We start from the raw sequence: 27,072 nt of genomic DNA on the forward strand, positions 1-27,072 counted from the left end.
CCACGTCTGGGCAAGAGCAGCGTGGGGCTCAGAAATGCCCTCTCAGGTGCAGGTACCCCCCCTGGGGCTGCAGCAAGAAACTTCAAGGGGCCCCAAGAAAATCAGTCCCTCACCGGGACCAAGAGGTCCTTCCCCAGTCGGTCCAGCGTGCTGCATGTGTATGCATCTTCCACGGATTCTTCCACGAGCGCCTGAGGCCTCGAGAACACCAAGGGCTGTGCTATGGCTCGTGGGAAGATGCTACAGCGTCCCACTTGGTCTAAATCTTGCGTATCTGATCAAAGCGTGTCCACGCAGGCAGGGTGGATCCAGGGCCCTCCGTATTCCGGGGCTGAACTGGGGTGGGGCGGCTCCGAGGGCCAGCTGCTGCCTCTCCATAACTGGCTACTGCCTCTGAGGGCAGGAACAAGTGCCCCAGGCCAGGGACTGGCTAGGGAGGGAGCCACCATCCCATGCCTGGTGTTCAGATCCCCTGTAAGACCACCACTCACTGACACCCCTGTGCCACTACGGCCTTCCAAACCCGCCTTCTCACTTCCACGGCAGAAACGTGACCCCCATCCCCTCAAACAGCTGCTTCTATCGGGGGTCCTTCTACAAGCAGAGGTTCAAATCCACTTCCATCCTGAGGCCCCAGCCCTGGCTGTGTCCTCCTCCAGGAGAAGCCCCCTTAACCCTCTCCCCGGACACGCTCTTGCACGTCGCCCTGCCCAGACTGAAACGCTGCGCTCCTGCGTGCACCCGGGAAATAAAGAGTAGAAGTTCCTCGCCTTGATTTTATACATGATGCTTCTTTTAATGCAGCCAAAAATGGTATTTGCTTTTCTCAGAACCATAACCCATATGGGATGCAGTGACCAAGTCATTCCTTTATGATACCCGGGCTCCCGAAGGGGCCAGAAGATGTAAGTTACGTCCAGCCCGTCGGGGAGCCCAAGGCGGCATGGCCCTCAGCCAGGCTCTGGGAGGCCTGCCATGAGGCAGGACCTGGCCGTGCAGCCAGAGGCTGGCGGGGGCTGGGGCGGGGGCGGACAGAGGCCGCTGGTCTCTCTGTCCTTGGACTGGGAGACCAAGGGCCGCTCGTCAAGCTCATCAGGCAAGGGTGGCCCGTCCGTGGGTCTGGCCGGTTCGAATGAATGGCTTCCAGCGCAGAGGACACGTGCAGGGGGTCGTGACGACCAGCCTTCGCACCTGCCCTCGGCCAGGGACACCCTGGGTCTGGGGCCTCTTTCGGTGCCTGAGAAAGGCCCTGGGGGATGCCAGCCCTCTGCCTACCGCCTCGGAGAGACAGGAGGAGGGGGTGCAATACTGTTGAAGATACGCGTTCTCATGTACAAACGCAGCAGAGGAAGAGACGCGGGCGCCCGCCTCCAGTTTGTGAGCAAGAGGCCAAGACACAAGCACGCACCATGTGGTAGCAGGAGGGGCGGGCGACCCCGGCCTTCCCCCAGGACCCCCCACCGCCTGCTGGGGTTTGCCTGCCAGGCCCTGCCCCTGCCCACCCGCAGGGGCCAGGGGTCATTGCCGATTTCGGCTGCCCAGCTTCCTGCGGTCCTTGTTCTGGCTGCGCTGGGGGTCATCCATCTTGTGGACACGGAAACATTCCTTGAGGTTCTGGGACCGAATCTTGGGGTTCAGGATCTCCTCAGTCATGTTGCTGGGGAACCAGCCTCTCTCCTGGTCGTGCAGACGTTCACCAAAGATCCACCCTGCGTAGGGAGGGGACAGGGAGGGTCAGAAGCTCTCCGAGGGGTGCGGGCCAGGCCTGTCCCCGGGCTGTGCGGGGAGTCCAGCGGCCTTTCCAGAGGTCCTCTGTGCAGCAAGGCCCCTGCAGGAAATGCCCTAACGGGGTCTGTCTGCCATAAGCTGGGGAGGGGCTGTGTGCACAGAACCAGCTGCATTCTGTGCCATCACGTGTCCCAAATGCATGGACCTTCGCACCCATTTCCAAACCCTCACAATCCTAGGCTGCCCCGTGTGAGGCCAGGCCACCCCCCAAAGCAAGAGGCAGCCGAGGGACTGGTGGGGTGGTAGCCGACCACTTGGTTATCTAGCTGGGAACCTGGGCAGCTCCTTCCTGAGCCTCAGCCCCCTGAGAACTGGGTGGTCAGCCAAGGGTGGCCGTCATGAGCTGGCCAGGTGCCCTGGCTCTCTAGACCTCGCCCCCACCCCCATGTCACGGTGTCTCTGCGCGGGTCCTGCGGGCAGGTCCTGGGGCAGGGCTAAGACCTGGGGTTTGAGGGCCAGGGGCGTGCCTTCTGCAGGCCACGTGGGAGGGGGGTGGTCAGCCTGTTTATATTCTGTGGGGTAGGACGGCTCTTCCCATGCAGGGTGAGCCCCTAGGGCTGGGCAATGGTGGACATGGCCTTCCCTTCAGGTCACCGACCTGACCAGCCAGGACCCTGAAACAGAGGAGCACCTGGCGGGAGGGGAGATGCTTTGTGTCCTCTTGGGGATTTAGATTAGGGATCACTGACGGAGAAATCAGGGATGAGTTTTTCAGGGGAGGGGAGCGAGACTCCGGCACTGGCCCACAGCAGGAGTGGGCAGAAGCCCCGGGGGGTGGCTTCTCGGCCCACGTGGGGCTCCAAGCCTGGTGCTCAGAGGCTCACCTGGAAGCTTGTGGCAAATACAGGGTCAGGGGGTTCCTGGCCATCGCCCTTCCCACTGTGATGGGGTGGGCTGATGCCAGTGCCGGACGAGGGGGCGGGACCTGGAGCGAGGCGCTCGGCTGGGCCTGAGGCTTAGTGGGCAAGGCAGACCTCGCAGCTCTGGGGAAGGAGCGCAGAGGCGCTGGGAGAAATGCCTTCTCCCTTCAAAGAAAGGCCAGAGGAAGCCAGGACGGGCAGATGGTCTAAGAGAGCAGAGACAGCAGGGCCTCGGGCTCTGCCTGCCCATCAGCCAGCTCTGATGTCTGCTTCTCTGCGTGGGGCAGAGCCTGGGAGGTGGGGGCGGGGAGCCACGAGTGGCAGAGGCACCAGCCCCGGGGCCTCACCATCCTCCGTCTTGTCCAGAATGTTCAGGATGTCGGCCAGCTCCAGGGTCAGCTCATCTGGCTGCTGGGCCACGTACGGGTGCACGCACTGGACCTGGGGGCAGTCTGGGGGAGCAGAGAGGGAGGTGGCACGTCCTTGTTGCCATGCCGCCTGCCCTGTTGGTACACAGGCAAAACCTGGATCCCCCGCCCCGCCCCCCGCAGTTTGCAGGGACGTGCTGCCTAAGAAACAACACAACCCCCCCACCAGCAACTGAAAAGGGGCTCACGGGAAGGAGGGAGAGTGGGTGTGGCCCCAAAGAAAATGCGGTTAAAACTGCCAGAGGTTCTGAACAAACAAGCGGATACAGGGGTGGACAGGCTGTGAGGGGCTCTTGCTGAGATGTCAGAAGGAGCTTCTTGACCTTGGGCTGGGCCCCGGGAGTAGTTTTGGGGCCCCGGGGGCTGGGGCCTCTCACACAGGACTCAGTGAGCATGCTCAGGATGGCAGCTTCTCTACGAGGAGGCTGGACTTGTGCCCTTTTGTATTTCGTAAGGTTTTTGGACAGTTGGCCACTCCAGAAAGCACTGGCATTTGCCTTCTGGGCCCAAATCCCCTTTGTTTTCCTTGCAGCACCTGTCTCTCAAGACCCAGTGGCTTTCATTTCCTCATTAACCAGCAAATCGTTTGCAAAGCTCAGACATGTCATGTCCTCCACAGGGCACTAAGCTGGCACTGGGCGTGAAGGGCAGTTGAAGCAGGCTTCCCCGAGGCCTCGCAGGCCTGGTAGAGGGAGAGCAGGGGCCCCAAGGCTGACGCAGTGGCCCTGGACCCGCAGAGCCTCCGCCAGGCCCCCCACCCCCACCTGCTGCGGCCAGTGGGCGCCGCGGTTCCAATGGGCCACGTACCCAGCAGCCGGGATGTGAAAGAGACAAACTTGGTTCTTCGGTTGGGGGCCAGTGAGGTCATCCAGCGCTTCATCTCGCTCCTGGGACAGGGAAGAGGACAAATGCCCCAACCGCAGAGCAGCGACCCCCACACCAGGGGAACGGTGGCTCCAGCTCCAGGCATCCAGCAGGGTGGCTGTTGGGTCCCGAGCCTCACTCAGGGCCGCCCCGAGGGGCCAGGAAGCCAGTGGTGGGGTGTGGGTGGAGCCCTATAGAACCGCCCTCATGGATCTTTAAAGTCAGTAGGTGAGGGTGAGCCCATGACACCCCAAAGTTACCCCAGAGGAGAGCCCTCGGCGATCAGCATGGGGCCGCAGTCATGGAATCAGGAGAGGCTTGCGCGGTCCCCACCCCAGGCAGTGGGAACAGCGGGCGAGAGCTGGGAGCTCCCGGGTGGGGGTCAGGCTCACAGAGCCCCTTGCCTGGTCCCTCTCAGAGCCCTGGGGCTGCAGGGAGGGTGGCCCAGCTGCTCAGAGGGGACAGGTGGGCCCGAGGCCACTGAGTGAAGGTGGGTCACTGGTTGGCCCGTGCAAAGGCTCTGCAACAGCTTATCAGAACCGAGGGGCCCACCCAGAGTCAGAGGCCCAGAGGGAACACGAACACACACACACACACACACACACACTCCTGGCCACGTGCTAACAGCCTACACACGGACACTAACGCTGGACAGAAGCCCTCCCCGCACGGCGTGGGGAAGGAAGGACTGGGTGGCCAGTGTGATGAGCCTGGAGCCTCGCGCCACCTGGGCAGGTGACTCAGAGGAGCTGCAGGCGTCCCGGCAGGGCCGCTGCACCGGGCACTCACTGAGAGGTCGCCTTCAGCATGTAGGTGGCCTCCCGGTCATCCGCGTTCTCCAGCAGCCGCAGGATGAAGACGTTGGCCAGCGTCTGGCCCTGGTCCTCCAGCTCCTCCACCCGCAGCAGGCCCCGTGGGGCCGAGTCAAACACCTGGTACTTGTCTCTGGGGACCAAAGGTGGCAGGACGGGCACGTCAGTCCCCAGGAGGCTTGGACCCTCCGGAAACCCCTCACCCGCTGCCGCCCCTCCTCCCCTCCTGGCGCAAGGCCCCGCCCCCAGCCCCTCTCCCCCCAGGGAGGCGGACGCGGGGCAGCACCCAGGACAGCGCGGCGGCCCCGCTGCTGAGCAGGCCCGGTGGGGCAGGCGTGGGCTGCTCCCCCTGCCTCCTTAGAGACTGGGGAGAAGCTAAAGCTTCGGGGGGGGGGGATTAAATAAACTTGGCCAAGGCCCAAGGCCTTTAAGCTCGACCCGGAGCCTGAGCTGCATTCTGCTACCGGGATCCCGCCGCCGAGGAGCTCCGCGAGCCCTCCTGCCTGCCGCTCACCCGGGAATCTGCCGGCAGATCACCAGCAGGTCGTTGAAGAGGAAGAGGTAAATTTCCCGGAAGAGTTTCTTGGTCCGCAGCGTCCGGGATGTCTTGGGGCCTGACATCTGCTGCAGCTCACCCTGCTTCAGCAGCCAGCGCGAGTGGGAGATGATGGGCACCGACTGGGAGTGGGGTGGGGGAGGTGGCGTCAGAACGGCTGGGCCCCCGCGCCCCCTCCCCTGGGCCCACGGTGCCCTGAGTAATAACCGAGGGTAACCGTGAGTGAGGGCCCACGGGCCCAGGACACGCGGGGCACTGGTGGGAGGAATGGAGGGTGCTGGGCAAAGGGGGGCAGGTCGTGTGTAGGTGTGTGTGCACACACACGCGTGCCTGTGTGCACACACGTGCCTGCGTGTATGTGCACACGCGTGCCTGTGTGTGCAGGCACATATGTGCCCGCCGTCTATGTCTCTGTGTGTGCCTCTATATATGTGCTTGTGTCTAAGCATGTCCCTGTGTCCTGTGTGTGCCTGCACTCACACATGGGCATCTCTGTGTGTTGTCGCCCCCCCTACCAGGCTCGGCCTATGTGATGCAGAATCAGAGGAAGGGCCACGTTCACGGGGCGGAGGAGAGAACCAGATGCCCCAGCACTCAGGCTGCGGGCAGAGCCGTGCAGGGGACAAGGGGTCTGCATCCTCACCTGGGGCTCAGCTGCCAAGCCCAGCGTGACCTCAGGGCCCCCCTGGGAGCACCATGCGCTCATGTGTCCACATCACCAGAAACCCGAGCTGTGGAGCCACGAGGGTCACTAACCCCCGAAGCTTTATGCAGAGTTGGCGCGAGGGCCATCAGATGTTCCAATCGCCCAGATTTAAGAACGTCCCATGTCACGTTCTTCATGAGAGCTGACTGTACAAGGTCCCACAGACAGTTATCGAGAGCAGGCAGCTCCCAGGCCCCCACCCCATCTTGCAGAAGAGACAGTCTAGGCTGACGTGGCGGCCTGGCCACGGGAGACAGGCGGGGACCTTTAGCTAGGGGGTCTGGGAAGGCCTCAGTGGAGGGGACACTGTGCTGAACCCAAGGGTGACTGGCCACAGGGAGCCTGGCCAGTGCCAGATGCTCCAGGCCGGCGGGGCTGGGATGGGGACAGGTGAGTGGGCTCGGGCTCACCTTGATCTTAAACTCCATCTTCTTCTGAATGCTGATCATCTGCTCCGTGCGGCTCATTTTCCTGACGCCCTCGTTGCAGGCTTTTACCACCTGGGACAAGAAGGAGGACCCATCAGGCCACCCGCAGCCAGCCGTCCCCAGCCCCTCCCTGCAGCCCACTCGGGCCACAGCCAAGGCTGGCTGGCCAGTCTCAGCTGGGCTGCAGCTCCTTTATCCAGCACCTTCTGGAACAAAGGCAAGAGGGAAAGCTTGTCGGGCGGTGAGTTACGGTTCTCTGCTGCAGGGGAGAAAGTTAGGGCCTGGTCTTTGCCGGGACCTAAACTCCCAAGAACACGGCAGGTGGTGCCGACCCCTCGCATCACCTAAGAGAAAATCTCAGCAATGAGATGTCCCTTCTCATCCGTCAGACCGGGAAGTGGCTGAGGTCTGGGGATCGGGCCCTTCACAGACTGTGGGGGGCACAGGCTACTCAGGTACCACTTTCCTGGGAGGCTACTCAGGTACCAAGGGGCCAAATGAAACTGCATTTTCTGGCACGTCTGGGGACGTGTTGTGAAGAGACAGCATCTGCACAGGAGCGCCCAGCACAGGGCTGGCACGCAGCAGGCACTCAGCACTTAGGACGTGTGTCTGAGGATGCTCCCTGCGGTGTTCAAAGGAGGTGAACGGTCCTCAGTGTAACTGTCCGCAGCTGGGACTGATGCATGCTCATAGATCCACGTGACCCTGGGCGTTCCTGTCATGGCGCAGCGGTTAACGACTCCGACTAGGAACCCTGAGGTTGCGGGTTCGATCCCTGCCCTTGCTCAGTGGGTTAAGGATCCGGCGTTGCCGTGAGCTGTGGTGTAGGTGGCAGAGATGGCTCGGATCCCGCATTGCTGTGGCTCTGGTATAGGCCAGTGGCTATGGCTCCGATTGGACCCCTAGCCTGGGAACCTCCATATGCCATGGGAGCAGCCCTATTAAAGGCAAAAAGACAAAAAAAAAAAAAAATCCACATAAGCCTGTGCTCTGAAATCATGAAAAGTGCAATAATTTTACATGCACTAAAGTGGAGAGCAGTCAGCTTATCACCACAAGCCCTTTTTGCTAGGGATATAGTCGTGCGTGCAGGTGTCTGTGTGTTAAGTGGGGGGTGGGGTAACTGGTCATCTTTATTTGCTTATGAACAGTCTGTGAATTTTTTTGTGTTTAGCCACATTTTTATAAATTAGGGGGGAAAGAATCCCACGTTTATTTTTCAGAAGTAAATCATGAGAAACAAGAGTATGCGGTTCAGATCCTGCATTGCTGTGGCTGTGGTGTAGGCCGGAGGCTACAGCTCCAATTTGACCCCTAGCTTGGGAAGCTCCATGTGCCGCGGCTGTGCCCCCCACCCCCAAAAAAAGGAGTTCCCGTCGTGGCTCAGTGAAGACGAATCCGACTAGGAACCATGAGGTTGCAGGTTTGATCCCTGGCCTCGCTCAGTGAGTAAAGGATCTGGCGTTGCCATGAGCTGTAGTGTAGGTCACAGACGCGGCTTGGATCTCGTGTTGCTGTGGCTGTGGTGTAGGCCGGCGGCTAGAGTTCCAATTTGACCCGTAGCCTGGGAACCTCCATGTGCCGAGGGTGCGGCCCTAAAAAGAAAAAAAGAAAAAAAAGAAACAAGAATATACTTTTCATTACAAGGAAATGAAAGAGAGATAAAAGCACAAAATAACTTGAAAACAGAGAACACTTGGCGGGACCCCGAGGCCCCTTGGGGCCCAACATAGCCCACTGCCCAGCGGCAGCTGCAGTGAGCTCCCATCAAGGGCTGTGGGCTCCAGGGGTGAGCGGAGAGCCCCGGGAGATGCTCGAGGCTCCAGCCTTTTCTCAACGGCTGGGAGCCGAGTGCTCTCTTCTGGATTCAGAGGGTTTAATCACCAGCTGGCCTGAGTGAGCAACGTGAGGAGAGGCCTGGGGGAAGCAACTGCATTAAATGAGGAAGTCCTGGTGGCTCGGCATGGCTTAGGACCACCATCAGATGCCCACGGAGCCTAGTCTGTTACTACGCTGCTCCCGCTGGTGCAGTAAATGGACAGGACTTCCCAACACCAGGCTCGTGTCCATTACAGGGCCACCAGCACCACTTGGCTGCCGAGAGGGGGCTCACAGGAGTTCCTGTTGTAGCTCGGCGGGGTAAGAACCAACTATTCTCTATGAGGAGGCAGGTTTGAAACCTGGCTTTGATCCATGGATAAAGGATCCAGCACTGCCACAAGCTGCAGCGTAGGTCACAGATATGGCTTGGATCCTGCGTTGCTGTGGTTGCAGCTCCCGTGTGACCCCTAGCCTGGGAGATTCCGTGTACTGCGGGTGAGGCCCTAAAAAGAAAAAGGAAAAAAAAAAAAGCAAAAAAGAGTGGGCTTGCAGCCTGGCAGATGCCCAGAGCCAAACGCAGGAGCCAGGCTTGAAGACAAACGCATGAGAACAGACACCAACACTGTCTCCCGCACAAGCCCGCTCTGCCGGCACTTCCAGGGCAACCCTGCTCTCCGCGAATCTGGCCCAGAGACGGCCTCTCCTCCTGGGCAGGAAAGCCTAGGGCTTGGGGGGGCCAGCGAGTCCTCTCACAGGCTCAGGAGACCCAGGGATAGGCGTGGAGCCAGGGGCACGGGGCAGAGCGCCCCACCAGGAGGCCAGAACGAGCATGTCGCCGGAAAGAACAGGGTCGGCTTCTGACACTGGAACCGGGCAAGGACAAGCGTGGGGCTTCGGAGAGCCCAGGCCTGGGGTGGCAGCGGAGTAGGGGCTGGCGGGAGGGGTCGATGAACAAGTGAGTGGGAAAAGAGCCCCCTCTGCAGCCTGGGGTGAGAAGGAAGAAGAGTTGCTCTGGGCCGGCCCCGCCTGGCGTAGTCTTTAGACCCCATGACTTTTCTGGAGCCAAAGCAAACATTAAAGTGAAGCTGCATCTTCCAAAGACATACGGACAACGCAGGAGGGAGCAGGCCGAGACGGGGGGCTGGCGGGGAGAAGTTTACAGGGTGGGGTGGGGCGGTGCAGAACTCACCAGCTCCAGTTCCTTGTGGGCATCCAAGGCAGTGGCTTCCCGTTCAGAACTTTCTTCCACCCTCTTCAGGATGTTCTGAGCACAGGGAAAGTCTGCCTTCAGTTTCCTCCTCCCCTCTCCGCCCCCCGCTGCCCTGGCGGCCTCCCTGCTGCACTGGTCCAAACAGCCTTGTGTGGCTGCACCTTCTGCGTACAAAGAGCCCCGCCAGGTACAGACAGAGGGTGGGAGAACCTTCCACTGGCTGAGAGCCGAGCGTCGGCTCTAAGATGATAACCGTGGGTCGAAGTTTCCCATAAGGACCCCCTTGAGGGCCAAACCGGAACCCCAATCTCCTTAGGACCAAATGAGGGGGAGGGGGGCCAGCAGTGGGGGAAGGTCGCCCAGGGCCAGCCTGGCCCGGAGGGGAGCTCAATAGTTGTAGCAGCACCAGTGGAACTGTGGTTTGAAGCCAAGTAGTGATGACCCCAGGCCTTGTTATCGCTGGTCTTACTGATGAAAAGGTCTTTTTTCCCAGCTGTTAAGAGTTTCTTGACTTTTCCCTGTCAATCACAATTTTTGCTTTGCCCTCCGTACTTTACGTGGTTTCTGCCTCACAGTCCTTCCCCTGCCCGTATTTTTATGGACCTGTTCTCATTCCATACGGGGGGTTTTGGGGTGTCTGAGCACAGGCCACCCCCACCCCAGCTGCCCCGTGTGACGGCTGGGGCACAAAGATCTCCGGCCACCCGTTGCCCCGGGGACCACGCCCGCCTCCTGGACATCGGGATGATGGGCAGTCCTCCCCACCCTCCCGAGCTCCAGGCCGGACCCGGCCCCCCTCCTCTGGATGTCCCTCAGCTGCACGTCCCCACCTCTGTGCGGTCACTGGTGCCGCCTCTGCCCGGCAGCCGAGACAGAGACCCCCAACCCTGCCACCAACCAGCCCCAACTCCCAAATCCATCTCCCGGCGTACAGTGTGGTTCAGGCTCCAGCTTTTCTTGAGGGATAAAACCCCCAGAGTTCCCACTCTGGTGCAGCGGAAACCAATCTGACTAGTATCCATGAGGATGCGGGCTTGATCCCCGGCCTCCATCAGCAGGTTAAGGAGCTGGCGTTGCCGTGAGCTGTGGCATTGGTCGCAGACACATCTTGGATCCTGCGTTGCTGTGGCTGTGGTGGAGGCCAGCAGCTGTAGCTCCGATATGGGAACTTCCATGTGCCGCAGGTGCGGCCCTAAAAACAAAAGGAAAATAAAATAAAACAAAACCCCCATCTGACCAGGTGCTGATCACGGCCTCGGTGGAGGGGGGGGCGAGGCTTTCTCAGCCTGGTGCACCTGCCCGCCCCCCCCCCCCCCGCTGGCTTCCTCTCTGGTGAGTCCCTCCCCCCTTACGCAGTGACTGGCGAGTCTACTTGCAAACCCCACCCCCCCTTTTTGAGGAAGGCCTGCATCCCTGGACCACACGCTTCCTCTGAACCCAGAGTGGCTGCTCCCAGCCCCGCCCCCATGCCACTGTTTCCCTCATAACAGCATCAGACAGGCCGGGATCTTAGCTGTGTTGGTTTTCACCACCCAGAACGTAAGATTTTAAGGTGTTCTTTTCCTATACATTTTTTTCTCCGCATAATTAGGAAATGCTACTGTCTTTGGTTTCACTGCTTTCAAGTTAAAACAACTCACACAGGACTCCTTCATTCATTCAGGGCCACCTATGACTTGGGCTGGACGTCCCTGTTTTCCTTCAGTGCCCTCACCCCCCAACCCCACCGCACCCCCCCTCACCCACACCCTCACCCCCCACGCCCACCCCCCACCCCCCAGGCCCACCCCCTACCCCCCCTCGCCCCCACCCCCTCCTCAGGACTTCCTTTCTTTGGCCTCAGGCCCCTGGGCCCCTTCCTCGCAGGCTCTGCCCTCTCCTTTGCGACACTGCCCTTCTCCGGTGCGGCCAGTCGCTCATGGCCTTTGACCTCCTGCCTGTCTGACCTCTGACCTCCCCTAACTGTGGTTCACAGGTCACCGGCTCAGCCTCATCTGCCTGGTGGCCGGTGGCTGCCCTCTACCACCAGCACGCGGCGGGCACAGGGGGTCCGGGCCTGTCGTGCTTGGAGCCTGCCGTCTGCAGGCCCGTGAGGACTCAGCCTCGCCGGGCTCCAGCTCGCTCAGGGGTCCTCCTCCTCCCCCGCTGCGCTCCCTCTTGGGCACGAGGTCCCGGTCGTGGGACCCCTTTCCCCCTGTCCTTGGTGGCCTCTGCTATTCAAAGCCACCCTGAGGCCGAGAGCACCCACCCTGACTTCTCCCTTTGATCCAAACCTGGATACTCAAGGGCGCCAAGGCTCCTAAACTCAACACTCAACTGGGGAAGCGGCGCCATCACTGGGCTGTGCCAACCGGAAGTTCTCCCTCCTTCTCGCTCCACAGCCCCAAGTGTCCAGCTGGGTCCCGGATTTTCCTCCAGGACCCCTGGCCCCGACCCCCACCAACCCACCTTTCCCTCCTGAAGTGCCCCTCCCCCGCTGCCCCTCCACGCAGCAGCCACCTTGAGCGCTTAAACATCCGCGAGATGGAGTGACTGCCCGACACACCGAGGGTGGGGCCCGACACCTTACCTGGCCCTGGCTCCCGGTCAGCCTCTGCCCACCTCTCCACGCGCACTCCCATCAGGTCCCCCAGCTCGCCGCTGGCCTCCCCGCCTTGGACCTTGCTGCCCCAGGGCCTTTGCATAAGCAGTTCCCTGTCAGGTGACCGGCTCCTGCCTGTCAGCCAAGTCTTGGCTTAAAAAATATCACTCATCTGAGAGTCTTTCCTGACCTCCAGCTGGCAGTGGGCAGGTGGTCCCGGCCATCGCGTAACCCTGTTTTACTGCCCCCAGCCAGGGCCACTTCCTGGCTGTGTGTTTGTCCATCTCTGGCCCCGAGATGGTGGCTTCCTGGCACACGGTAGGAGCTGAATTAGGATCTTTGGAACAAAGAACCGCTTAGAAAGCCAGCAGAGACCTGGACTGACCAAAGGAAAGGAGAAGTGTGGGCAGGGGAGAGGCGGGTACCTGGACCAAGAGCTTGAGGCGTGTGATCCTCTGGAAAGGCAGGATAAGGAAGGAGGACAGGGGCAGCCCCCTGCACTTGGGGTCCAGCTCCAGCTGTGCGATCAGCTCCCGAAAGGCTGCCTTCTCCTGGCTGGGGACACAGAGACAAGACAGACAATGGGTGTGGGTGGCTGGCTCGCAGGAGAGGCTTCATCCCCAGCCACAGCCTCATAGGAACCAGACAGCCGACGGGCACGGAAATCACGTCAATTTCTTCTCTCTCTCTCTCTCTCTCTGTGTGGCAGATAACCTCTTCGTGTACAAATCAAACAACAATAGGGGCTTCACATACCTGGCCCATGAAGACTTAGCAAAATATATGATGTGTGGGAAAGGCAAGAAGTCCTCGTGTGGCCAAGACTATGAATCAGATGCGTAATCTGATGGTTTGCCCAGCAGGAAACGGTGGCAAGGTAAACCCACGTAGTGACAGGTGCAGGCGGCAGGCTGGGCTGCGGGGGGTACCTGTGCTACTCCTGCTGGTCAGGGGTGTCTCCCCTGCAGACAGGTGGGTGGTGGGAACCACTACTGGGGATGGGCTGGACAGGGTGTCCCTGGGGACCCAGGGAGAGCACTCCGTGGACTGTGGCCACGGACCCCTGGTGCCGCAACATCTGGACTCCCGTTCTCCTGCGTGATTGTTTTCTCAACGTTTGTCCTCAAAACTGGCATCCTCAGTCCTTCAAATCCCGATTTCAAGCCCCAAACATAAAACACCCAAAGCCCTGAATGCTCCGTCCACAGTGAACCTACATGGCTCGATGGAAAGACCCAGCAAAGCCTAATGCCCAGTCCTCACTACTTGGTGCACTGGAGCCTGCGGAGACCACATCAGCTGCTAAACTGCCGTTGAAACGTGGCCCAGAAACGTGAAGAATTCCCAAGAGGCAAGTCAACGGAAAAATTCTCTCATTAGGGAGTTCCTATTGTGACTCAGCAGTAATGAACCTGACTAGGATCCATGAGGTTGTGGGTTCAATCCCGGGCCCTGTTCAGTGGGTTAAGGATGCGGCGTTGCCATGAACTGTGGTTGTGGTGTAGGCTGGCGGCTGCAGCTCTGATTGGACCCCCTAGCCTGGGAACCTCCATATGCCCTGAGTGCAGCCCGAAAGAGCACCCGAAACCCCAAGACAGTTTACAAAATGGGCAGATGAGTAAATTCCAGGGCTTTGTGAAAGAAGCACCCAAAGACTCCCTCCTGCCACCCTTGACTTTGTCCCTAGTCCGAGCTGCTTTCCTGCCGTCTTGGGCTGGGAGTTGTCCTCCTGGCCTCCCGGCTCCCGTTCCTAAACCTCACCGCCTGGACACAGCGAGCACCAAGGCTGGCTGGCCCGGGATCAACACATCTCTCGCGACGCCGAACCCCGGAACATGCCAGGCCTGGACGCCGTCCTGGGAAGGCAGAGGGACCACCCTCAGGGTCAGCGGGAGAGGAGCGGGGCCCCACGGCCGCACTCACAGCAGCTGCTTGTAGGTCCTCTCCTGGTAGGTCTGGTTGCTGACGTAGGTGATGTAGACGGAGAAGTGGTTGGCGGCGTAGCGGTGCACGATGTCACACACGTCCGAGATGACAATGTTCTCTTCCATCCGGCGCTCCAGCTCCAAGAGGAACCTGCGGGGGGCTGGGGTGAGGGGGCTGGGCGGAGAGACTCAGGACACGTCTCCACCGAGCCAACCAACACGACAGGATGAGGTCCCAGCGAGGAACTCGTCGTTCAGCCTTTTAGGGGCATTTTAGGGGCATTTTAACTTCTCTTCTGTTTTAGTTTATTTTTTTTAGGGCTGCACCTGTGGCATATGGACGTTCCCAGGACGTTCGGAGTTGCAGCTATCGGCGTACACCACGCCACAGCAACGCGGGATCTGAGCCACATGTGCAACCCACACCACAGCTCACGGCAAAGTCCGATGCTTAACCTACTGAGCAAGGCCAGGGATCGAACCCTCATCCTCACGGATACTAGTTGGGTTCGTTTCCAATGTGCCACGACGGGAACTCCAGGAACACTGTTATTTTATTATTATTATTATTTTGATAGGCAAGAAATAGATTTATTAGGATAGGATGGTGAGAGATGTAAGCAGGAAAGCAAGGAGACTCTGACCCAGGGACATTTTTAAAAGAGAGAGGTCTTCCCGCCTTGGCACAGTGGGTTAAGAATCTGACTGTAGGAGCTCGGGTTGCTGTGGAGTGAGGGTTCTATACCCGGCCTGGGAACTTCCATATGCTGCCAGTGTGGCCATAAAAAATAAAAAAAAAAGTAATAACTAAAGAGAGAGACCTCATCGTTTAGACACGTACTGATGTATTTACAGATGGAAAGGGAGCTGCTTCTGAACAATCCTGTGGGGGCGGGGCAGGGACGCGGGTGCACCTAGAGGCCGAAAGGTGGGCCCGTTACACTGGCGTCTCGACATCTGCATGTTTGGGATTTTCCATAATAAAATACACATAAATACCTATGTACACAGACACCCCTCCCCCAGTGGGGGTGAGCAGCAGAAGCCAAGTGGTCTCTGAAGCTGCTCTGGTTTCAATCAGCTCTCACCTTCCCAAGCCCACTGGGTGGCGGCTGCCACAAGCTGCTGCTGGGGGGCTGCAGGTAGAAAGCTGGGGTGTCCGTGTGGAGAGTCCACAGAAAGCCACACCTCTGTGTCACATCTCAACGGGCGGGGTTGGACCCGCTGATAAAAGCCGAGTTCTGTACTTTGAGCTACAAACCTGCACAGCCTACAGGGAAAATGGGAAGTGGGTCGTTTATCCGAACAGAATGCCTGGAGTTCATTTCCTCTTTGCAAGAATTACTCCCTAGGGGTTCCCGCTGGGGCTCGTCGGTGATGAACCTGACTAGTTTCCATGGAGGGGGGGGTTTGGCCCCCTGGCCTTGCTTCGAGGGTTAAGGATCCGGCGCTGCCTGCCGTGAGCTGTGGGGTAGGTCGCAGACGCGGCGCGGACCCTACGTGGCTGTGGCTGGACGTGACCGGCCTTGTGGCTGGGAGGGGGGGCGGGTCTTTGGGTTTACGTCTTTATTTGTATCTCACAGAGAAAATTCTGAACATGGCAAAGCAGACAGGCCAGTGTGACTGGCCGGCGTCACCAGCTCCAGCCGCGCCCAGGCTCACCGCTCGCTGACGCCCATGACGTCCAGCACGTTGGAGAAGAGGATGTGTGCCTCCGACGGGTGCAGGAGCTTCTTCAGCCGCTCGTTCTCCACGAAGTGCGACACCAGCAGGTTCAGGCTTTTGTAGTAGGAGGCCTCGGAAGTGACCAGCTCGAACATGGCCTGGGACACGGGGCAAAGCGGACGAGAGGAGGGCCGGAGGTCAGCACCCAGGACCCTCCTCCCCTCGCTCTCAGGCAGAGGAAAAGCTTGTAAAAGTGAAAGGAGGGAGTTCCTGTTGTGGCTCAGTGGGTTTGGAACCCGACTAGTTCCCGCGAGGATGCGGGATCCATCCCTGGTCCAGTCAAGTGGGTTAAGGATCTGGCCTTGTTGTGAGCTGGGGTGTAGGTCGGCAGCTGTAGCTCCGATGCACCCCCCAGCCTGGGAATGTCCTTATGCTGCAGGTACAGCTGTTAAAAATATATATATAATAATAATAAAAGCATGAATAAAGAAATAAAGAAATACAAGTGAAAGGAGAACACTGTCGGGGTCGGCATTGGCCAGGGTGGGTGGACGCCCATCCAGAGACCACTCTCCCCGCTCACAAGAGCGAAGCCGGAATGGCCTCGTGTCCCAGTACGGACAAGGTCAAACATGAGAGGTCAGCCATCCATCAGAGCCCGACAGCCACGAAGAGCGTTTCCTGGTGTGGAACGGGTGGCAAAGTCAGCAGGAGAGGCCAGAAAGACGTCTGGACGGAAACAAGCCATGGTGTCAACCACGGGTGGCAGCAGGGGGTGGAATTTTGGGTTGGCTTTTACCCTTTTACCCTTTCAGCTGTCTAAAAGTTGAGGAATGGGCATTATATTATTTCTCTCGTGGTCTGATTTTTTTTTTTCCTGCATCTACAGCACGTGGAAGTTCCCAGGCTGGGCATCGAACCCTGTGTGTGCCGGCACCACAGCTGTGGCAACACCGGATCCTTCACCCACTGCGCCACAAAGGAATTTCCTTTCATGGTCTGTTCAATCGATAAAGCAATTTTCATTTTGAAAAAGAGGGAAAGAAATCCATAATCCAATAAGCTTTTCGGAGGCCTGTTCACTCTCCGAATCCTGCGTGTTACCTGATTATGGAGCCTATCAACAGCCCTAAGTGGAGCTCCAGTCTCTCAAGGGTCGTCTGGGAAGCGAAGGCAGAGAAAGATGCCACTCACCCTCCTTCCTCGCTCACGAGCAAACCCATGGCCCTTCCTGACACCACCTGGGACCAGCCCCACCTTCCTCTCCCCACCTCTTGCCACTATTCCCTGATCTAGGGCGGGCTCAGCTCCTGCCACTGCTGCCCAGAAGGGACAGTGTAGTGGGGTGAATTGTGCCCCCCCCGCCAACGCTGTGTCCACACCATAACCCCGGTACCAGTGAGTGTGAACCTATTTGGCAGAAGTATCTTTGCGGATGTAAGTTAAGGATGCCAAGATGAGCAGACCATCCTGGGTTGAGGGTCCAAATGCAATGACAGGTGTCCTTAGAGGGGAGAGGCAGAGGAGATGACACAGAGATGCAGGAAAGAAGGCCATATGAGGACACAGGCAGAGACCGCAGTGATGCTGCCTCAAGCGGAAGAGGCAGAACCGCCAATACTTTGACTTCAGGCCTTCACAACTGTGGGCGAGCAAGTACCACCCAGGAAACAGACACAGATGGGGGGGAAGGAAACTGGACAGCGAGGAGCCCAGGGGGCCCTTGACCCCTCCCAGGGTCCCCGCCACCCCACATCCCACTCCTTTGGCCAGAGCCCTAACTCAGGACTCAAGGCTCTGGCAACAAAAGCCAGAGCTCCCGGGGTTAGGAAGGATGGTGGCAGGAGGGGAGGGGGAAGAGGGAGGGGCCAGCATGTGTTCCAAACACACCAGGCTCTTTCTGTCTTCATCCTCACAGACCCCCTGGGAAGGACATAAGACAGTCCCGTTTTACTAAAAGGAGACAGATGCAGAGGTTAAATAGTGCCCCTGACGTTACTGCTGGAGGGTGGAACATTCAACCCAAGGTCTTTCCAAGTTCTGGGCCCTGCCCACCACCACTGATGCCTGCGAGTTAGACGCCAGCCCAGCGAGGATTCAACAGCATCTGCAGGCAGCCTGAAGGGCTCTGCCATCCACCCAAAGCTCGGACAAACAGGTAACCTGGCAAATTCCTTCCTTCCTTCCTTCCTTCCTTCCTTCATATTTTTAGGGCTGCACTCGCAGCATATGGACGTTCTCAGGCTAGGAATCTAATCAGAGCTACAGCTGCCAGCCTACACCACAGCCACAGCAATGTGGGACCTGAGCTGCGTCTGCAACTTATACCACAGCTCACGGCAATGCCAGATCCTTAACCTGCCGAGCGAGGCCAGGGATCGAACCTGCATCCTCATGGATTCTCGTCGGGTTCATTACCACTAAGCCACAATGGGAGCTCTACCATACATACAGAATTTTTTTTTTTTAGGGCTGCACCTGTGGCATATGGAGGTTCCCAGGCAAGGGGTCGAATCAGACTTGCAGCGGCTGGCCTACACCGCAGCCACAGCCATGCAGGCAGGATCCAAGCTGCGTCTGCGATCTATACAACAGCTCACATCAACACCGGATCCTTAACCCACTGAGCGAGGCCAGGGATCAAACCCGCATTCTCACAGATACTAGTCGGCTTTGTAACCTGAGCCACAACCGGAACTCCCAAAGCACTTTAAACAGGCGACATATTTGTAAGCTGGGGATGCTTCCTTCCCAGCATAAACCTACCCAGCACCGGTGAGAAAGTTCACACAGCCTCACTCCAGGGGGGCCAGCAATTACAGACCATGGGCCACCAGCAGCCAGAGCGCCCACGGCCTCACTCAAGACAGTGACAGTGAGACGAGGTGCTCGCAGGAGCCTGTGGCCTCTCTGTAGCTGTCCCCAAGCCACGGATGCTTGGTCTGCTTCAAGGTATGAAGCCATACAAAGCTCATCACGCTGGCCTCACTCACGGTGGAGCTGAGGCCTCAGCCCGGAGGGCCCCAACCTTCTGTGCCGCCCCCGTCCACCCAAGCCCTGCCTGGCCAGGCCAAGACTGCGCTGGGCAGGAAGTTTCCTGAAGCCTCTCTGCTACAGATGCTGAAAACAAATCACTCTCCTGCCGCTAAATTTAAGTTTCTTAAGAAAATGTCAAGCCATTGCCGCTTGCAAGTTCTAAGCAAAAATAACTAAAAAAACCCACCCTGAACTGAGATGGATGAGTGTTGCAGATACAAGAGAGAAAAAAAACTCCCTGCCCAGGATAGAGCCCCGCAGAGAAAGGCGTGTCTGCCAGACCTTGTCTCTCGAGGGATGCCTGGGATGGGCCAGGAAGGCCCCCTGGACCCTGGGGGCTGACAGCATCACCGCCCAGATCGCTGGGGGGACGAGGCGGGCAGGGGCAGGCGGGCCCCTTGGCCGCTGACAGCCGCGGGCGTTGGGCCTGAATCACCGCTAATGGGTCCCGGCTGTGCCCATTCACCACAAACTCAGCCCCTCTGTCTCCGTTTACAGCGATTAGTCATCTGTGGATCTTAGTTTTCCAGGGTGTTTGTCTTCATTTCATATGTCAAATGAATCGCCACATCAACCGGCTGTCTTCTCCTCATCAATATTATTTTCACTCTCAGTCATTCAAGCCCTTGCAGGGCGTGGGGGGCTGGCAGGGACCTCACTCAGCCCTCCCTCCATCCACGTGTCCCCAGGTGTGTGCGGCCGCTGCTCCCCCAGGAACGTGGCCTCTGGGGCTTCCATCCTGGGAGAGGAGACAGAGCAGACGGGGCCGAGGGGGGGGGGTGGGGGGGGTGGGGGGGGACGTGCATCCCGTTGGTGTGAGGGTGCTGACAGCAGACGGAAGAGTGTGTGTGAGTGTGAGTGAGCACACGAGGAAGGAGCGTGTGAACAGGTGTGTATGTGAGTGCACATGAGAGTGAGCGTGTGAGTTCTGCAGATCCGTCCTTGGGAAAACCAGCCACTGCCCTGTGGCCAGCCGTGTTCTCAGGGAGCTCCATTAGGCTGACCCGGATTTTTTTTTTTTTTTTTTTTGCTTTTTTAGGGCCACACCCATGGCATATGGAAGTTCCCAGGTTGAATCAGAGCTGGAGCCACTGGCCTACACCACAGCCGCAGCAACTTGGGATCGGAGCTGCATCTGTGACCTACGCCACAGCTCACGGCAACGCCCGGTCCTTAACCCACTGAGCAAGGCCAGGGATCAAACCCGCGTCCTCATGGATATTAGTCGGGTTCTTAGCCCGCTGAGCCACCACGGGAACTCCCAACCTGGATGTTACGGATCACGGCTTGGTCCCCCAAAGGCACTTGGTGCTTGATCAGTCCGCGTGGTATTTGCCAACAGTCATGTTCTGCTTCCTGGTGTTTTCCCACTCCCGCTACTACTAAGCCCACCTCCTGCCTGGGTTCTTTGCCAAGGGTAAGATCCGGTCAACTCGGGTCATTTCTTTGAGGGGCCCGTCCAGGTGGTTCTGCAGTCGGTGAGGGCTGTGCTGGGCCTGGCATCCACTAGGAGTGCTGAGCGCCTTGGCCTTGGAGTGGTGAGCCAGACCTCTGCCGTGGGTGGGAACCACTCACTCTCGCTAAGTCAGCATCAGTTGCCCCAGGATCATGGTCCTCAGAGGAAACGCCCAGCCTGGAGCCGGCCCATCTCAAAGGAGTCATCCATCCGACATCCACACGTTTCCTTCGTGGGACCTCGCGTGCCTCACGGACGGAGCCCTGGCCGGAGGGGCAAAGGGCCTGTACCACGAGGTGATGTTGGGTCCAAGTCCCGAAGTGTGGCCTGTGGACAGAGGTGGAGGTGGGAGGTGGGGTGGCAGAGCGGGAGTGGAGGGGGGAAGGCACTGGTGGCCAGGCCACCAGAGGGGCCACGTGGGGCACAAAGGCTCCGTGCACAGTTTTAAGTCCATTCTGCTGGCCACCACGTGGGCCAGAACCACACAGTCCACGTTCCAGAGTCCCCGAGGGCTGTTCTCACAGCCTCCCCGGCCGGCCTGAGGATGAGAGGCCACGCCCGTCTCCCCACAGGCCTGGTAAGCCCTGGATCTTGCTTTTCTCCGTAAACTTGGATTTTTCTCCAAAGAATGGAAACAACATATCAGAGAAATCACTGGCGTTCCAGCTGGGACCAGTGGATGAGCTGAGAAGGTTCAGCTTTTCGGTAAGAATCTGCTCCTGCCAGGGGAGTCCAGAGACTTCCAAGCCCGCAGACCCCAGGCCAGGTGTGAACAGAAGATGCCTGAGGACACACAGCCAGGCCCCCTCCCATGATGCAGCCCAGGCCTCGCTGCTGTTTGGGTTCGGTGACCTCACGTGGCCTTGGGACTGGAGCACCCCCCAAGGCAGGCCCACCCGGACCACCCTTGTCAAGCAATGCCTTTGAAGAAACAGAGGAGACCCGTGAGCCATCAGCAAGCGGATGACAGAGGAAGGTGCCAAGGAAAGACGGGAGGAAAATGCAGCCTGCGTCTGATCAAGGAGAGTGAAAAAACTGCCCTTAACACACAAAGGACGCTGTGCGCTAAGAACTCCGTTTATCAACGCAGAGCTCCTGTGGTCTGAGCCGGTTCCGTCTGTGGCATCTCACTGTCCACATGGGTCCTCCCTGCCACCTCCCCTGCCTCCAGGCCCCCCGGACATCCCCGCTTCTCACAGCATCGGTGAAGCTCGAGCCGAACGGGCCCCTGCTTTGCTCTCCACCTGCACCGTCTCCTTCCTCGAGCTCAGGATTCTCTGCAGGTGGGAGGTCACTCCATCCTGATTTGGATGGTTTTTGGTTTCCTCTGACCTCGGTGTTAAGGATGCACAGCTGGCTTTGGTGCCGTCACCTTTATTACGACCCCGTCCTGCGGCAACCAGGGCACCACGGCGGGTTGACTGAGAACAGACCCTGCCGGCCACCTCCCTCTGGGGCCTTGTGGGCACAGCCAGGAAGCACAGGCATCCCCGCGCCCCTAAGGGTTCCAGGAGACCCCTTCGCCTCCACCCACATCCCAGGCTCCTCCCAGGGCAGTCGGGCAGTGGCCAGGCCTGGGCTCCTGTCTGGGTGGATGAACAGGAAAGATCTTCTCTGGGAGCCTGTGTTTTTCCATCTGCTGTGGACGGAATTGTGTCCCCCAACTTCATACACGGAAGCCCTAATCCTCCATGTGACTGAATCTGGAGATGGGGCCTTAGAAGAGGTAGTTATGATGAGGTCATGAGGGTAAGGCTGGGGCCTGATCCAGGATGACTGGTGTCATTATAAGAAGAGGAAGAGCCAGAGTTCCCTTCGTGGCTCAGCAGTTAACGAACCCAACCAGGAATCACACAAGGATGCTGGTTCGATTCCTGGCCTCACTCGGTGGGGTTAAGGATCCGGCATTGCTGTGCACTGTGGTGTAGGTGGCAGATTTGGCTCAGATCCCACGTTGCTGTGGCTGTGGTGTAGCTCTGATTCGACTCCTAGCCTGGGAACTTTCATATGCTGCAGGTGCAGCCCTAAAAAGGCAAATTAAAAAAAAAAAAAAAAGGAAGAGTTAAAAAAAAAAAAAAAGAGTTCCCTGGTGGCTCAGGGTGTTAAGATCTGGCATTGTCACTGTCTGGTGATTGTGACTCTGGTTATTGCTGTGGTGTGGGCTTGGTCCCTGGCCTGAACTTCCACATGCCACAGTGGCAAAGAAAAGAAAAGAAAAAGGAAAGGTCACCAGGGGTGCAGATGCTCAGAGGAAAGACCACGTGAGGCCCAGTGAGAAGGCAGCTGCCTGCAAGCCGGGGAGGGAGGCCTCAGCAGGATCCACGCCTGCCGCACCCTGGTCTTGGACTTCCAGCCCCAGAAGTGAGACACGAACGTCTGTGGTTTGTCCCCTGGTCTGAGGCATCATGAGGGCGGCGGTGCTGGCTGAGGCACCGCCTGCTTCCCCAGCCGGCTCTAAGAACTCCGTCCTCTCCATCCTCGGGGCTGGACGTTCGGTCCACCTGCCCTCCCCACATCTGACCACATCGTGGACCGGAGGCCCCTCCCAGCGCAGGACACACACCCCTCAAGGAACGAGGCCAAGTCGGACGTCTTCCAAATTGCTGTACACGAGGCCCGGGGCCAGAGGACAGAGAAAGGAGAACTTCTTGGCTGTAGGCGCCCAGGTCGCTGGGGGGGGGGGGGGGTTCAGACCAGAGTGACCCCTATTCGCCAAGATCCTCTAAACAGCTTGTGCTGCTGTTTTGCAAGGACTGCTGACCATGCCCTGATGCCCCTTTGCCAGGCTGGGTGTCGCACTCCCGCCAAACCCAGGAAACCCTGCCGTGATCCTCTCTTAGTCATGCCATCCCTGCCACATCGACGAGTGTGGCGCTTTGCTGGTGAAGGTGGCCATCAATGTCCTTGTCCTTTCGGCCTTGTCTCTGCAGGGTTATCAGAGATAAACGGCACTGTCGGGCGAATAATAGTAACAGCTGCCGTTTGTCCAACTGTAACCCATGCATGGCGGGACGCTGAGCACCACGTGTCACCTCCCTCGGTCACGCTGCAATTCTGGAGGTCATCCGACTGTCCCCGACAATGGTGCTGAGGCCAAACAGCCCATGAGTGGTAAAAACCAAGGTTCACACCCCACCCTTTCGACTCCAGGCCTCCGTGCCTTGACCCCTCTGGGTGTTTGAGAGACAAACACCCAGGCTGACCGGGGAGCCCACAGGCTGGAGGTGGCGCCAGGCTGGGGACCCTCTCCTGGTAGGTCGGTCTGCTGTTATTTATGCAGAAGCTCCCTCCTTCCCGCCCTAGATGATCAGCTCTTTCTCGATCCTTCATGTCTTTGTAGCTTTACATGGCGCTTTCAAGTAGGTGCTTGAAAATAAATTTAAGGGGAGGTCTCTAAACCAGCCCTCGGATGTGAGTCAGCCTGGCGTCGGGTCAACCGGTCGCACAGGTGGATGAGTCAGGCCCATGACTCACAACTTCCCCCCAGAGGCTCAGCTCCCAGGCCTCTCCTCCTCTGCTCCCTCTGCGTCTCTTCACAAGGACACCGTCAGCTGTGCCTGTCATTCGTCCTCCTTCCCTGGCTCCTGCTGGACTGGACATCCGATGTCCCATCTCCTGTACCAAGTGGCTTCCGGAAAGGCCTGGCTGCAGTGCAGCACCAAGCAAACCCCAAGGGTTTACTGAGCACCTGTTAGGAGCTGGGGCTTCGGGCACTGCGGAACCTGAGACCCCTGCCCCAAGAGACTGCCGGCCCAGGAGACCACCGCTGCTGGGGAGCCGGGGTCCCTGATGCTGTCGTGACCTCAGCTCTCCTTCCACAAACATGTGCCCAGAGTCACCCCCAGGGAGTGGCTGGTCTCCAGGCTGGGGACACAGACATGCCACAGAGGACACAGCTTGGGCACAGCCAATGACAGTTCTGCGGCGGTGCCTGCAGTGGAGTGGAAGGGGGCCTCGCCATGGTGGGTGCAGAAGGGGCTGGGCAGCCGGGAAAAATCAAAGAACTGATAAGAATTAGCCAGGCAAAGGGGAAAACAATCCAGCATTTCTCAGCCTGGTCCCGAGACCAGAGATGACTGTGCAAATGCAGATTTCCAGCCCCCCCAGACCCACGCATAACCTGTCCCTAAACAAGATGCTCAGGTCATTGGGTGGCATGGCGGGGCTGAGGACCCCCAGCACCAGGGCTAGGGGCCCCCATCCCCAAAGCCTCCAAGTATACCTTCCTTTCACAATCACTAAGCATTAGGGCACCCGCCTTCACTGTTGGTGCGTTTGCTTTTGCCTGGAGGGTGGGAGGAGGTGAAGAGAAAGCTGGGTGAGACTGTCCAGGGGTTGGGGCGGCCTCCCCTCGGGCTCAGGCCACCTTCGAGGCAGTGGGATGTCACAGCCCAGGCGCCAGCCAGCCTGCCCTCTGTGGGAGTCGTGACCCCTTTGGTCGGCTGAAGCCCAAGCCGTGGCTCAGGATGCTCAGCCCCATGCAGCCCACATACCCCAAGGAAGCCAGAGGCCCCGAGGGCCTGCGGCCGCCCAGCTACAAGGCCAGTTGCCTCCCTCTCCTCAGGGGTGTCGACAGGAGCCGGGGAGGGGTGTCCCCCCGAAGAGGCCACACCTGCCCTCTGCCTTGGGCCCTCACAGTCCTGCTGCAGCGGCGGCCACCTAGGGGGATTCGCATGCTCACTCTGCCAAAACCTGCTTCCCCGTGACCCGGCTGACAGGCCCAGAGCGCTTCTCACTTCTGCGGCCAGGATAACGGCGATGGAGCTGGATTCCAGAGCCCCAGCCCGGGCCTACTGCAGCAGGGTCTCTAGTCCATGTGGGACACGCAAGGAGGGGCAAGACCGAGGGCCTCCACGGGGGCCACGGAGCCTCGGCGTCACCTGGGGTGACGACAGCTACTTGGGGGCTGCTGCTGTGGCACTAGGAGGGTTACAAATTAAATGTGAGGTGGCATGCAGGCTTCGGGATACGAGTGCACCCCCACACTGCCAGCTGCCCAAACCCAAGCCCTGGCAAGTGACATCTTCTCACGATGACCCGATGGCTAAGATAACTTACAAAAAACCCACATACTGAAATCGATAAAACACTGAAAAAGACACGCGCTTGAGAAGACACTCAGTCTCATTTGCAGTAAGAGAAAAAGGCAAAGTAAAACCACAGCGAAATCATGGATGCTCCAGCAAGCTGGCCAAGATAGATTCGGATGCTGAACCACATCAGTGGTAGGGATTCGGCTCCCTCAAGTCCAGCTGAACTGGGAACACAGCTAAGCAACAGTTTCTCAAAATTTAAAAAGTAGCAATCTTTGGAGTTCCCGTCGTGGCTCAGTGGTTAACAAATCCGACTAGAAACCACGAGGTTGTGGGTTCGATCCCTGGCCTCGCTCAGTGGGTTAAGGATCCAGTGTTGCCCTGAGCTGTGGTGTAGGTCACAGATGCAGCTTGGATCCCGCGTTGCTGTGGCTGTGGTGTAGGCTGGTGGCTACGGCTCCGATTAGACCCCTAGCCTGGGAACCTCCATATGCCGCGGGTGCAGCCCTAGAAAAGACAAAAAAAAAAAAAAAAGTAGCAAACTTTAACACAAGAGTTCCACTTAGCAATTCCCAAAGTAGTCCACTGTATAGCTCCGTCTTTTATTATTATAAACTATGCTGCCATGAACTTCCTGGATAGACAATATTTCTAGATGCAGATGCCCATCAACAGGAGGCTGGTTAAAAACTGATGGAGCATTATAACCAAGGGGGCTCCAGAAAGCTACCAAACAAAGAGAGAGAAGAACAAAAAGAATGAGGAGCTCTGTCTGGGCTGATGTGGAAATAATAACAAAACATACTACTAAGTAACAAAAAAAAAGCAAGGCACATCACAGTGTAATACAGTTAGCCATTTGTGTAACACACATATATACAAACACACACACACACAAGCCCTGAGGGGGGGGGGGACTTTTTTCCTCTGTAATTTTCCTTTGAAATTCTGTTTGCTTGGTTTGCACTTTATATCGGGTGCAGATGAGTTATCCAAAAGATTTTTTTAACAATGATAGATGCTAATATTGTCACTTTATTAAAAGCAGTATAGGTGTGCCTGCTTTTGAAGAAAATAGAACAGGAGACAGCTGATGCTTTGGCGATGGCTCCTGTCCATCTTCAAGCGTGGGGCAAAAATTCCTGCTGCCTCCCAATTTGGGACTAATTTGCTGAACTGTTAGAGTTTATCCTAAAGAGACAAACATAGGAGTCAATGAAGGCTGCTTAATAAAATAACCACGACTTCATTTTCTGAGAGAGGTATATCATACTAAAAACCGTAAGTAATTTCCTTCTAAAACAGACAGGTTTCTTTTGGGGAAAAAAATGAAAGTTTATTTAGGTTCTAAGAGGCTGTGAAAAGAGGTGGAAAAGCAACAAAAATACAACTAAGCAGACTCGGACTGGGAGTTACACCAAAGCTTGCCAGCTCCCTGGGAAGTCGCCTCCCTCCTCATTCCCAGGGGACGAAGCTGGGGGTCCAGCCGGGGCATGCTGGGAAGGTGCCACCACAAGTGCCGGCCTGGCTGGGCCGCCCCCCAGGAGTGGACTGTACCCCTGTTTCTATGGAGATACAGTATCATTCCGTGCTCATTTTTCCAGCTCTGCACACCCAGCCTCCAAGTTCAGGGACCATGGGGATCTGGGGACACAGCCCACGCCAGCGGCAGGCACCCTTGCTCCAGGGAGTGTGCTGGGGTGGCCCCTGCAGTTTCTCCTTCATTTCTCATGACACCAGTGTCGGGGTGGCAAGCGTCAAGTACAGCCTGATATGTGCCGCTCGTGGTGAGTCCCCACCTCCCGCATTTGAACCCCCGACCCTTTCTCAGTTGCCTCTTTCCTGACTTCTGTAATTTGAATATGTCTATTTTCTCAAACCACTGTGTTCCCAAACAGTA

The 27,072-nt window shown here is 58.1% G+C and overlaps 1 protein-coding gene across 2 annotated transcripts in view; it reads right to left on the bottom strand.

The window, feature by feature from the left end:
- Positions 1-771: 771 nt before the first annotated feature.
- The window catches only part of NGEF (neuronal guanine nucleotide exchange factor), a 120,329-nt gene continuing 94,028 nt past the window's right edge, over positions 772-27,072 (bottom strand). For both annotated transcript variants that reach the window (XM_047773785.1, XM_047773786.1), the window contains 10 exons: positions 15,645-15,805; positions 13,981-14,133; positions 12,483-12,612; positions 9,456-9,530; positions 6,425-6,514; positions 5,267-5,430; positions 4,730-4,885; positions 3,884-3,963; positions 2,996-3,100; positions 772-1,709 (listed from right to left, as the gene is read on the bottom strand). In XM_047773785.1, the coding sequence (XP_047629741.1) occupies positions 1,519-1,709; positions 2,996-3,100; positions 3,884-3,963; positions 4,730-4,885; positions 5,267-5,430; positions 6,425-6,514; positions 9,456-9,530; positions 12,483-12,612; positions 13,981-14,133; positions 15,645-15,805 (1,305 nt within the window). In that variant the 3' untranslated portion in view covers positions 772-1,518. The remainder of the gene's footprint in view (positions 1,710-2,995; positions 3,101-3,883; positions 3,964-4,729; positions 4,886-5,266; positions 5,431-6,424; positions 6,515-9,455; positions 9,531-12,482; positions 12,613-13,980; positions 14,134-15,644; positions 15,806-27,072) is intronic.

The sequence above is a fragment of the Phacochoerus africanus genome, chromosome 3, assembly GCF_016906955.1.
Source record: "Phacochoerus africanus isolate WHEZ1 chromosome 3, ROS_Pafr_v1, whole genome shotgun sequence".
In the NCBI taxonomy this organism is placed as follows: Eukaryota; Metazoa; Chordata; class Mammalia; order Artiodactyla; family Suidae; genus Phacochoerus; species Phacochoerus africanus.